At 33.7% G+C, this 13,023-nt stretch overlaps 1 protein-coding gene across 1 annotated transcript; it reads left to right on the forward strand.

Annotated features, from left to right (window-relative positions):
- Nucleotides 1-1,171: 1,171 nt before the first annotated feature.
- Nucleotides 1,172-3,424, forward strand: LOC110803373 (uncharacterized). The gene is made up of 2 exons (XM_056836850.1): nt 1,172-1,673; nt 3,123-3,424. Exons 1-2 carry the CDS (start codon nt 1,314-1,316, stop codon nt 3,291-3,293), a joined length of 531 nt encoding a protein of 176 aa, XP_056692828.1. The 5' UTR covers nt 1,172-1,313; the 3' UTR covers nt 3,294-3,424.
- Nucleotides 3,425-13,023: the final 9,599 nt, after the last annotated feature.

The following is a 13,023-nucleotide window of genomic DNA, read 5'->3' on the forward strand; positions in this document are numbered from 1 at the left end:
CGCTCAAAACCTGCCTGCCAGGTTTTGGAAAACCGGCAGGTTTCTCAAAACCTGCCTGCCAGGTTTTCCGAAACCGGCAGGTTTCGAGTGTAAGTTGAAAATTGGACTTAAAAGGCATTTTTTGAAGTGAACCGAAAACCGGCCGGTTTTGGAAAACCGGCAGGTTTCGAGATCGGTTCTTGGTGTTGTCCGTTTTTTATCTTCTCTTTGGATTCCTCCTTTATAATAACCTTTTAAGTATTATTTATGGACAATTATCATTCTTATTATGGTGATTAAGTTGGTCCATTATTTCTCTTGATTATGGGGGTTATCAACTCTTCATTATCATGGGTTTATGGTTGATTAATATCATTGAATTCCTTTGAAACCTTTGATTTCTTTGGATTGTTTTGTCTCCTCCACACATCCTATAAGTACTCTTCATTTTCTGAGTTGTTGGTACACACATATATTGATCTCTTCCTCTCCTCCTCCTTTCTCTTTTGTTTTGGATGGAAGAATTTTGGTTCATGATTAAGTCATGAATATTTGTATCTCTTCAAACCTTTTCCTTCTTATTCTTTTGGGCATAAGTTTATGTGGCTCCATCTCATCACCCAAAAGTGCCTTTGTGTGTTGAGAGTTGTGTAAACCTTAGGGAACGAATCGGTGGATACAATTGTGCACCCCGGTTGCACCGAATCTCGTTTTCAAGGCAGTGGTTTGGTTATCACGGCGCAACGATTTCCTAAACTCGTTCTTATTCTTATTCTAGTATTTGCCTTGAAAATTCAATTATTACAACACCAACAACCGCTTTACGTCGTATTTTCTATTCGGGTCAGTTTTAGACTTGTTTACTTAAGTGGCTAATTAGGGAGTTGTAGTGGACAAGAACAATTGAAATTAAGTGGAGCACGAGCTCCAGAGGTCGTTTATCTAACTATCTCTCATGTCTTTGATACTGTATAAGATTGTTTGTATTAATAAGGTCCAAAGTCGAAAGTGACCACTATAATGCGTCCACCGCCACCGGTCAGTTTATTGGTGGTCCTATCCATATGAATAATTCAATCAGTATCACGTTATACACGAGTTTAATTTAGATGCAGGACCACAGACCACTCATCCTACATGATAGACTCCTCCGTCCATACGTATTTTGATTCTTGTATGCTAAAGTCTCACGTCCTGTACGTCTTCTATAAATACTGATCGAATTGATAAGCTCCTCCATAATCCATTCAGTGCAACAATAAGCAAGCATTCCCAAAAATCCTCAAAGTTAGAACTGTTAAAGCTAGCTATTAGTCAAAAGAATCACGGTGGAGATGGAACCAAAGGTGTTGCATTTCGAGAACCCAGAAACTGATGATGAGACACTGATTAAAGAGTTGCAAGCTATGGTTCAGGCCGATTTGGATGATGCAACTCAATTACTAAACGGAGAAATAAGAGCCAACACCAATATCAGCAACCGTACCAACCACGTGCTCACAAAGATTGACACTTATTTTTGGGCTGGAGAAATGGTTAATACGTGGTGGCCTGATTTGGTTTCAAACGCAGTTTACCTATTTGTCCAGAAAGGTACTCTCCCTCAAGGAATCAAGTGGGGTTTTTCCTTAGCTACTGGTACCGAATCCACTGATCGTAAATGGGTTGCGGCTTTTGATGTGCTTGCCAGAAAGGTATATACCAATTAACCTTCAATTACTTCATATTATTTCTCCCACTCTCTTCAACTTGAGACTTAATTACCTATTAAATACGGAGTACGGAGTATTAGACTATTAGGTAGTATTACTTCCGGTTGAAAATATTCTTTACACATTTTATTTTAATCTGTTTTATAATGTTATTTACATTGATTTTTATACGAAGTACTATTTTTTGACATAAAATTTTACTATCTTAAACTTCCCATTCACTATCCCAAAGGGCAGATCTAGGGTGTACAAGAGGTTTACTTGCCCCCCCCCCTTCCCCAAGATTCAAAAAAAACTGAATACAGAAAAAACGGTTATGTATAATTAAATGCTTGTAAACATGTCAATGGCAATATCTAAACCCGTTGGTAGGAAGGATTTATGAAAATATGTTTTGGAGGTTGAGGGGTAGGGTTCGAATCCTACTAAAATCAATTTCCCATTTTTTTTTAAGCTTTTTAACTTACAACCAAATTGCTTCCTCTCTTTTTTTTTCTTCTTTTTCACTTACTACCATATATTTTTGGAAAATATTCCCCTTATATAAATTTATTTTTTAAACTAAAAGTGCCTAGAAAATGCTAATGGTCATATCTATTATTTCAATTCTTTTTGATTTCAATGTGGTCACTGTGTACATTAAAAGAGTATGACTACTTAAAATCAGGTAACGGTTTTATAAAATATTATCATTTTAGTAGTACAATGTTTTAATCCGTACAGATGTATAACAAATAATTTTCAAATTAACATAAAAACATATAATTTTTTTTTTTTTTGGTTCTACTACGAGGAGTTCCCACCGAGGTAATCTTCCGTGGGAGTTTGTATGGGTACCTCGATGGGCAGCATCCCTCCAAGTTGAGATTCTTTCCATTCCCAAGGCTCGAACCCGAGACCTTGGTTAAGGGTCTCTAACCACTTATGCCAACCTCAATTGGTTAAAAAAAATATATATATATAATTAATAACACTAAAAATGGATGGAAAACATAAAAGAAGTGAATGGTTTGTATTCTATTTAGACAAGAATGTTATATCAAGCAGAAATGGGACCTGTTTTTAAAAAAAGAAATTAGAGTTGTTTTGTACCCCCATTCTTCAATTCCTGGATCTGCCACTGCATTATCCCTTACATTATTCAATTTTTTTTTCTTACACTCACCCATCTTTGTACACATTTATCTTATTTTATCAATATTTTATTATATTCTCCCATCTTTTTCCATACTTTTCCACTTTTTCTTAATATTTGTACAAATAATAATTACAAACATCGTTATAACAAGGAAGTAGTACATGTTATATTTCATGTTCAACATAAAATACTAATAAATGTCAACATAAAATATATTATTCTATATTTTCATCACCACTTGGAATGAGCATTTTTAAATTAACTTTTGCTTTGGTCAATAAATTGTGTTTTAGGCTTACTGTGAATGCGGACCCATCGGTCCAGTGGACTGGAATGTAGTTGAAGATAGAATGGGTAAGTCTGGGAGCATCAGCGAGTATGTTGACCCTATTTTTGGAGGAAGTATCAAAGTTCAGTTCTATGAGGGACAATATGGTGTCATACCACACGCATCTCTCCAATAGAGTGGTAGCCTGAGATCATAACCACCATCCTTCCATTTTAAGTACTTTGTGTCCGTGAAATGTTTATCTTTGTTACCAAGCATACAATCTTTATATGAAATTATAAATAAACTGTATTTATTATTCGTCAATTGTGATTCATAAATCCCAAACTATCCATTTATAACTACGAAAATTATAAAGTTCGCACTTTGCGATGACATGGCATTCTTATGTGTCATTAACGTAATTGGAAGCTACAATAATTAACTTATACTTTCTCCGTTGTTTTTACTCTCAAAGTTGATTATTTTCGCGCATGCCAACATACAACTTTGATCATTAATATCTTCAATTCTCTTTAGATAAAAGTTTTAAAAAGTTGATATTTTGAAAATACACATTAAGACGAACCTAACAAGATCATACATGACTATGTTTTATCTTACGTATAAATCACCTAACAATATATGAATAGTGTAAAAAGTTCAAACGTTGCGAATATTAAGAAACGGATGAAGTATAATCTATTATATATGTTAAAGAAAATGTAGGAAAATCTTAATAATATAATTTATTATAAATATAATAAATATTTGTTTCCTCCTTTGTATCAACTACCTTATTTACATATTTTCATAGCAAAAATATTGCATTCATAAGAAAAATATTTTGATGACGCATGACCTACGTGGCGCATATATGTACCATTTAAAATCTGACACGTAGGATTGCGACAACATTTTGTTGCGGCAACTTGCGACCTTTATCACCATCCCTATAACTTTACTAAAAGAGAGGCATGGGAACTAGGGGCTGGCGGGGGCCATGAACACCCCCCCCCCCCCCCCCCCCCCGATTCTAGTTATAAATTAGTTTTGCATTAAGAAGATTATAAATGTGTGTAGCTTAGGTGGTTTGCAGAGGAGGATATGGTATTTGCCTTGAGTAGTACTCTGTACTACTTAAGATTTTGAAATACTATGTGCGATGAAATCTAGTCTTACATGGTTGGCCCACCCAAAATAAATTTTCTGGTTCCGCCACTGAAGAGAGGTCCCTAAAATTTAAACCAACATTGTTTGCTATTTGGTTAAAAAAAAATTCCTCTATTTTGTCATCCTCTAATTAAACAAAATAATTATATACTTTACTTTTATGACAATAATTTCCCGTCTATAATTAAACAAAATAATGATATATATTTTACTTAGCTTGATTATGTCAAACTTATTATATACTACCTCCATTTCTTAAAGTTCTTTACAATTACTATTTGCACGGATTCTAATGCAATATTCAACTACTAATATATCTAATTTTGTATGTGAAAAAGTTATAAAAAGTTGATATTCTTTAAATACACATCGAAACCAATCTAATTAACAAGATCTTACATGTAACGTTTTGATGTATATAATAGTGAGAATTTACGATCATAGTTTTCATACTTTGGACACATATTGCAAAGCGTAAAGAACTTTCAGAGGTAGTAGGAAAATTTGCAAATTACTACGTACCTGAGTCTTTAGTGACGTTGCGAATTACTACCTACCTTGTTAAATGTTGTCAATTACTACCTAGCTATTTAGTTATTGTTGTCAATTACTACCTTAGCCCATATGTCGACTAATTAGTCACTAATTATATCATAATCAACTGTTAATCATAATTTAATTATTTTAATTAATTAATATCAAAGCAGTCATCCTGAAACTTGATTTCCATAAGGCGTTCGACAGTGTCTCATGGAGCTACCTTGATTGGGTCCTTGAGAAAATGGCTTTCCTCCCCCAATGGAAGCAACGGATTAGCATCGGTGTCATGTCAGCTGCATCTTCCATTCTGGTTAATGGATCTCCGACTCCACCATTTAAACTACAACCAGGTATTCGCCAAGGCGATCCCCTCTCACCTTTTCTCTTTGACCTTGTTGTAGAATCTCTCAGTTTTCTATTTCAAAGAGGAATTTCTCTGAATCTATGGGAGGGCATAAAGTCGGTCGTAACAGAGTACCACTGTAATACCTCGTATTTTTCTGTATTTATAAATATATTTTATTATATTTATAAAGTATTTTGTTATATTTATAAAGTATTTTTATGAATTTAATTCCATTTAATGAGAATTAAATGTATTTTATTTTTTAATTAATTTAATTATTAATTAATTACGAAAAACCGTATTTTTATTAAATAAATTCAACGAATTTATTTAATCGGGATTTGTTGGGTTGTGTTTTGAAAACGAATTTAATTTAATCAAAGCCCAGTTAAAATTCCATGACCAAACCCAACAAGGCTTGCAAGGATTAATTTTAGTTAAGCCTGAAAGTAAGCCCAACTCAAAACTCCCAAAACCTAGCCCATGTGGGAGAGAAAGACTATAAATATACCCCCTCATTAAACCCTGACAAATTTTCAGCAATCTCTCTCCTCTCTCCTCTCTCTCCTTTCGTCCCCCCTTTTCTTTCAGCCCAAGGCAAGAGCATTGTGCCGTGTGCCCAGCCTCGTGCGCGCACCCGCACTCCTCGAGTGCCCAGCCGAGCGCCCTACTCCCTCGCCTCACCTCGCAGCCCGCAGCGCAGCACTCGCGTGCCTGCTGCTGCTGTTGCCTTGCGCTCCGCGTGCCCTCACCCTCGCCCTTGCCCATCGTCCTCGCCCAGCGCCGTCGCTGCTGTGCCGAGCGCTGCTTGCGTGCGTTGTTGGTGTGCCGCGTGTGTGTTGTTGTCGTCGTTGCTTCGACGGCCCACACACACAACACATCAATTGTTGTGTGTGTGTGTTGTTGATTGGTGATAATCAAATTGTATACTTTTAAACTTTTAATTTTCAGTTTTTAAATTGTTTTAATTATTTAATTGTGATTATTTAGTTGTTTTGGATTAATTAAATTGGTTGAAACGGTTATGAACACTGTGTTTTAATATTTAGTATTCGAATTGATGAGATTGTTTTTGTTTCAAAAGAATTATAATTTTCAGATTTCAAAGTCAATTAAAGTGTCAATTTTCAAGGCCAAACATGGTTTTATTAATAATCTAATAGTAGGATTTTAATTCCGAGTGTTTAATATATTGATTCACATAATTTAATGACGATTTAAATTATGGGAATCAACTTAAATTTTCAGATTGTTTATAAGCTTTAAAGAGTCGATTTTAATGGTTTTAAAGCTAAAATGTCAATGTTTTTGTGCTAGGACTTGAGTTGACTATTTGAGACTATTAATTTAATGAATAACGATTCATTTCTAATTAAACCAAGAGTTTTAGTTTCTTAAATAGTTGCTGGAAATTTAGTAAACATGATTAATAATAAAGTTTATCCTTTGTGTTTATAGGAGGTGATTTCTAGTGAGTCCACTACAAGAAAATTTAGATACAGAGGCAACACCTTGAGGCAATTCAATTTTTATGGCCTCTAAAAGTGTCTTTTAGCATTAGTTAATTATGCTAGCCTCTAAAAGTTACTTTTAGGGTCGGTGAAATTTATCCTGCCTCTAAAAGTACTTTTTAGCATTAATAAAATAATGGTTGCCCCTAAAAAGGTTATTTAGCATCAAAAAAAATTAAGTTGCCCCTAAAAAGTACCTTTTAGCATTAATGAAATAACAGCTGCCTCTAAAACTATTTTTTAGCGTCAATGAAATATACGTTGCCCCTAAAAAGTACTTTTTAGCATTAATGAAATAATGGTTGCCCCTAAAACATATTTTTAGCATCAGAAAATAATGGTTGCCTCTATATAAAAAAGAATTAGCATCAGTTAAACTTTAGTTGCCCCTAAAAAGTACTTTTTAGCATTAATGAAATACTGGTTGCCCCTAAAACATGTTTTTAGCATCAGAAAATAATGGTTGCCCCTATAAAAAAAAATTAGCATCAGTTAAACTTTAGTTGCCCCTAAAAAGTACTTTTTAGCATTAAAGAAATAATGGTTGCTTCTAAAACATTTTTTTTAGCGTCAGAAAATAATGGTTGTCCCTATAACATTTTTTAGCATCAGTTAAATTGTAGTTGCCCCTAAAAAGTACTTTAACATTATTAAAATAATGTTTGCCTCAAAATGTTAATTTTTTACATTAGTGAAGTTTAGGTAGCCTCTAAAAGTCTTTTCAACAATTATTGAAATTTAGATTGCCCTAAAAGTTGTTTGTAACACTAGTAAAATATAAATTACCATACTAACTATCTTCTAAATATATGTTGCAAAAGTCTATATAGAAAATTCAAGACATGATAATGTTGGGTTCCTCACATTTTAGCTTTAAAACAACTAACAAAACTATATCAAGCTCAACATCCTATTAAATATTGTTAAATTATATAAGAGGGTAAGTATAAATATATATATCAAGTTGTGACCTCATGTGACCCGTTATTCTCGAACCATTTACAACCATTAACACGTGACCAATTTAAACTGATCCATTTACAATCTCAACTCATTTAACCCAACCTGAATCGATTGTAAATTTATTCAAATATTTTATCTCTGCTAAACTCAAACACAAAGCCTAATCACAATTTAGCACCAATTTTTCCTTTGAATAAAATATAAGATTTATAGCTTGTTTTTTTTTTCCTTTTTGGGTATATAAGAAATTTTATTAACCAAAAAACAAAGTAAAGTTTATACAAGCTCAACCAAACTTAGTCACACAACAAACTAAAGTCTTAATGAAATAAAGTTAGCCTACCAAAGCTAAACGAAGAAAATTACAAAACAAAAAAAACCAAAAACTAGCAATCAACTTAGGTCTAAACTAGTTTTTACAAACTGAAAATTTCACGTTTCTTCTATATATGCTTCAACCATCCTTTGCAGCACTTTTAGTCCTCGCCGGCAGGTATTTGTGAAGTTGACCCACGTCATAACCCATAGCAGCACCATTGTGCAGAAGGAAGCAGATATATAGAACTGAACCAGCAGGTGTGCAAGGACTCAGCCGGCACCCCATCATCAGCACAGTTATGCAGACAAGAATGGGTAATGTTTTGCAAAGCAGTATGCAATAGCTCAGATAAAGAAAGCAAATCAGCAGAACATAACAAGCCCATCTCAGCATGGACACCCAGACCAGCTGCTGCAACGCTGCATCATCTCTACATACACTAGGAGATTTAAGTACCACATAACATGTTGACCAGAAGAGTACCTGCTGATATGAGCTGAAAGCTAGAGATCAGACCCGAGATTGTAAAACAAGAGTAGAACTCAAATGACGATATGAGACTTTCAAAAGCTTGTATAAACCTGTATACTTGGTTGTGTAGGCAGAACATAATCATACAAATATGTGAATGTAAATCTCCACTTAATAAATAGTGCTTCTAGTTCACAAAACTAAAGTAATACTCTGTTTAAGTATGTAAAATAGAAAGAAATAAAATTAAAAGCAATCAAGCATCCTACATAAAGATGAAACAAGACTTAAAGAAATCAAAAGTAAGCGTATAAGATAGCAAACAAAAGATAAAGAAAAAACGACACAAACATAGAAAGTCGATCAACTCTGGTAACGTTGACCAGAATTAACAGCAAGTAGGCAAGCAGTTATACAAGCAGGCAAGCGTTTGAGAAAAGTAATTATCTAACAAGAGTCTTCGTATTCTTACCTTACAAACGGTTCATAGATATCCTCGCTTGCCAGTGATTTATCGTGAAACAGCCGGGCCCTTTTGGGGTTTGCTGCAGAAAGGGAAAAAGTTCAGAAAAATAAGCCAACAATAAGTTAAACAAAATCAGATGACTAGATGTATCTGCATTTACCAGTGAGCATTTCATCGATCAAAGAAAGGACATATATAAACTGGTGAAAGGTTGGACATTTTAGCTACTGACGCCTCCTTCAGATAGTCTCACAGTAATAAGTAGGAAACAACTTATGGTCTATGCTATTTCTTTCTGTCAGAAAGCAGATTAAGCCGAACATGTTCTGAGAATGAACATATAACAAATTGTTACATTACAACTCAAGGCACCAAACATAATGAGAAACGGACAGTAGTCGAGCACAACCAGGGTGGAAGTTGCAGTGCTTTGCTCAGCTAGTGCCATATAAACGCACTTCTAGCAATCGCTTAAAAACGAGAATCCAAACTGTCTTAAAAAGTTAAAAGCTCTGTTGAAGTAACTAAGATGAAAAAGAACACCAAAGTAAGACACCTATAAAGCATATTGAAACATATTATAAGTACTTGGTCTTAAAATCTCTCTTGTAGTAACCAAAATTCTAACGAACTACAGATGGCGTAAAGTTAAATTATTCAAGTCAAGCTTCTCATGCAACAAACTGTTTGCAGTTGCAGATAAGGCTATAACATCTTAGTATCCGACCCCTGTGTGCTCACAACCAGAAAGAAAATAGTGTAGTGTTTACCATAAAATAAAAGGATAGTTCAACTCAGACATCAGACATCAAGTAACCATTGAAGCAAAGAGGCGTACCTGGAAGTCTCGGGGAAGTTGATAACTACTGAATATTATTATTAAGACTAATATCAAGAGTTTAATATCAAGACTTTCAGAAGAAATATTAGACTAATATTCTTTTGTATTGAGTCATGTTGCATGAATATTAGTTTTTGGCTTTGCTGGTGAATATTAGTCTTTTGCAAAGACAGCAGAATTTTAAACGCAAACTGGTTTCAAAAGAAAAAGAAAATATTAAACGCAAGACAGCAGAATTTTCCTTTTGAATCCAGTTTCTCATGTTGCATAAAACCTTAATTTATCTACACTCTTTATCAATATAAAGGAAATTATACCATCAAAAGGATTGGCAATAAACCAAGTCTGGTTATCAGACTGAATGTCCAATAGAAGGAGTTACCTCAGCAATGCAGAGGTCCCTAAGAAAAGCTGCAATGGCACACACTGCATAAGAATCGCAGTAGAATAAGCAGATAAATATATAAAGCAGAACAACAGTTGCAATAGACCAAAATAGTGATTAATGAAGCCAGTTTTATTCAATTTCCATCTCTTTTATTTCATCTATCATTACAAATAATTCACAGGCTAACATCTAAGCTGAAGACTAAATGTCAGACCATCATCGGTAGTTGAATCATCTCAGACCTGACACGGTCCTCTTCTCAAACGGTTCTGAATCCATCTTGTTCAAAAATTCAGTCGCAAAATTCAGTCGTGTATAAACAAAGTAAGCACGTAGTTTTTCCATTGTCGAAAAACCAACTTGCAAATGACAATAAACCAAGATAAAGATAACAACTTGCAAATATTGAACGCAAAGATACCATAATTTTCCTTTTGAATCCAGTTTCTCATGTTGCATGAAATCCTAATTTATCTACACTCTTTATCAGTATCCGGCTGCAAACCATTAAAAAATTAGAACAAATGTGAGAGAGAGCAGAAGCAACCAAACCCAAAAACAAGGACATAATTTCAATCTCTACCTGTTTCAAGAAAGAGTATGTTCTTCCTTGCTTCGTTTTCTCTTCATCGATATTTGGTGAGCTTCAACTGAGAAAATTTTCCTTTTACAAGTCAATTACTTTAGAGTTTCAGATTCAAGTTGAGCCTTCAAAAACAGGGAACTTCTTTCAGATTTAGTACAATGAAGTTCATGAAGAAATCATAAGCAAAAACCTATAGTTTGAAATTCAAATGGACTAAATCAGTAAATAGCTTCAAATACTAGTCCTTGTCAAGTTTCTGATTCAGCACTAAAAGAGGTAAAGAGAAGTAAAGTGAATCTGATTGAAATCGCGGAATAACAACCCTACGCCATCCCTATGAAACAGGAAAATTGGATCATTTTAGTAATCAAAATCGCAATTAAAAACACTGAAACGAATAATATCTGAAACCCTAACGTCAACAATTGAAATTCGTTGAACTAGTCGAAAAAAATTTGAGCCCTAAATTTAGCAATCAACATAGCAAAAATCGAAACAAAATATCATACATATTACGTACGTACCTAGAAAATTGAAATGGGGGTAATCCCAAAGAAGGTGAAGAGCTTTGCAGGAACAGCGAAAATCAACCAATTTGAAGAAGATGAAGTCGCACTATAGAGGATTTGCAAGAGCGGAGAGAAACTGAATGAAGAGATAAAACTTATGAAGAGTAGTATTATGAGAGGTTGCAGCGGCAAAACGAATGCAGAATAGCGGGCTCTGACTTTTTTTTATTTTTGCAGAATAGCGGGCTCCTGAAATTTTCACTTATCGTATCCCCGCCAATTAGAAGAAAAATTTTAATAGGCTTGTTAAATTGGGAAAGGTGAGGGACAGAGGGAGCCATTGGGCGGGGTTATGAAAATTTTAATCTCCCGCCTAATGAATTTTAGATCAATAATATTGCTTAATAATATTGCTTAAACTCAATTTCGTACAATTTATTAATATTTTGTAATATGTATAATAAATTTATTATAACTCCTTGCACACGTAATATGTATAATATATTTATTAACTCCGAATAAATTTTGCCTAAGAAAAAATTGATGGATAAGTATTATAAAAGGTTATATAGTTATATTTATACATTATTAATATTTTGAAATAATAATATTTATTATAATTTTAAAAAATAGATAACTTTTAAGCATTTTAAGTTAACTTTTACGACGATATATAATAATTATTGTACACCATCTTTAAATAACAATTTACGTCTTGCTTAAATATTCAATGTATATTGTTCTGCCTCTCATGGCAAGAAAATCTGGTGAAAACAAATTTTGTCTATCTTAGTAAAAAGTGAATGTGCGGTAGGTCATTCTGATATATGTGAATGTATAGCATAAAAAACAAATATTATTCAGTTAGCTAGCTCTTCATATGATAAGGTGTAATCAACAGAGAGCCAGGGACAACCTTTTCCCCGCAAAACATTGGCACAGAATAATACACACCAAAACAGCAGTGCGCAAACCTCAAAACTAGCAGAATCACAGTAAGCTACATTGTTTAATCTTTTAGGAATGGAATGAGTATGTATTTCATATCAAATAACAATTGTTATTATTATTGTTGTTGTTGGTGTTGTTGTTGTTAGTAGTGGTGGTGTAATTGTGATGCGAATGTTGTTTGAGCCATAATAATAAATAAACAAAAATATTAACAAAGTATTTCAATTCACATAACCAAATTTGTCCATATAAAAAGCGGTCATGTCCAAATTAGCACCAGTTCTTTAAATGGACATGTTCCACACAAAATATATTGTGGACTATGCCTAAAATCGTAATTCTAACAAGTTGTTTCAAGATCAACCAAAAAATCTAAACGGAAAATCAATCAGCTCGTATTCTATCACGGTATTATCTGTAATTTGTGCTTGAACGGAAAATTGACAAGGATTTCCCAGTTTTTCAGTATTATCTGTAATTTGTGCTTAAACTTGTTTCGTTCATTCTTTATTTGAGTACGGTAATTTTTTGTCTCTACTAAGTCGACTGATTGAATTTCTTTTGGGAATTGGTTATGTATGCTTGATTGATTATGTTTATGCTCTGAATATGTTGAAAATAATAGAGGTTACTCGTTTGCTATTACGCTACAAAATTTGGTAGATGACAAAATATTGAGGCATTTAAGCATCCATTTTCTTTAATTTGCTCAACTAACTAGGTTTATGCAAACCTTTTCTAAATCTTTGAGTTTATTATCTACAGGCCTGTGCAATTATTTTTTACTGGAATTGAGAAGCACACGTACCAAATTCAGCTATTGATTTATTTGTCGTCTATATGACCAGTACAAATGTTTACT

Source organism: Spinacia oleracea, chromosome 1, assembly GCF_020520425.1.
Source record: "Spinacia oleracea cultivar Varoflay chromosome 1, BTI_SOV_V1, whole genome shotgun sequence".
Lineage (NCBI taxonomy): Eukaryota > Viridiplantae > Streptophyta > Magnoliopsida > Caryophyllales > Amaranthaceae > Spinacia > Spinacia oleracea.

Bases quoted from the DNA above. Each gene is read 5' to 3' on its own strand.
- LOC110803373 (XM_056836850.1), top strand. From the start codon at position 1,314: ATGGAACCAAAGGTGTTGCATTTCGAGAACCCAGAAACTGATGATGAG. The intron at 1,674-3,122 runs GTATATACCAAT...ATTGTGTTTTAG, and splicing joins TTGATGTGCTTGCCAGAAAG to GCTTACTGTGAATGCGGACC.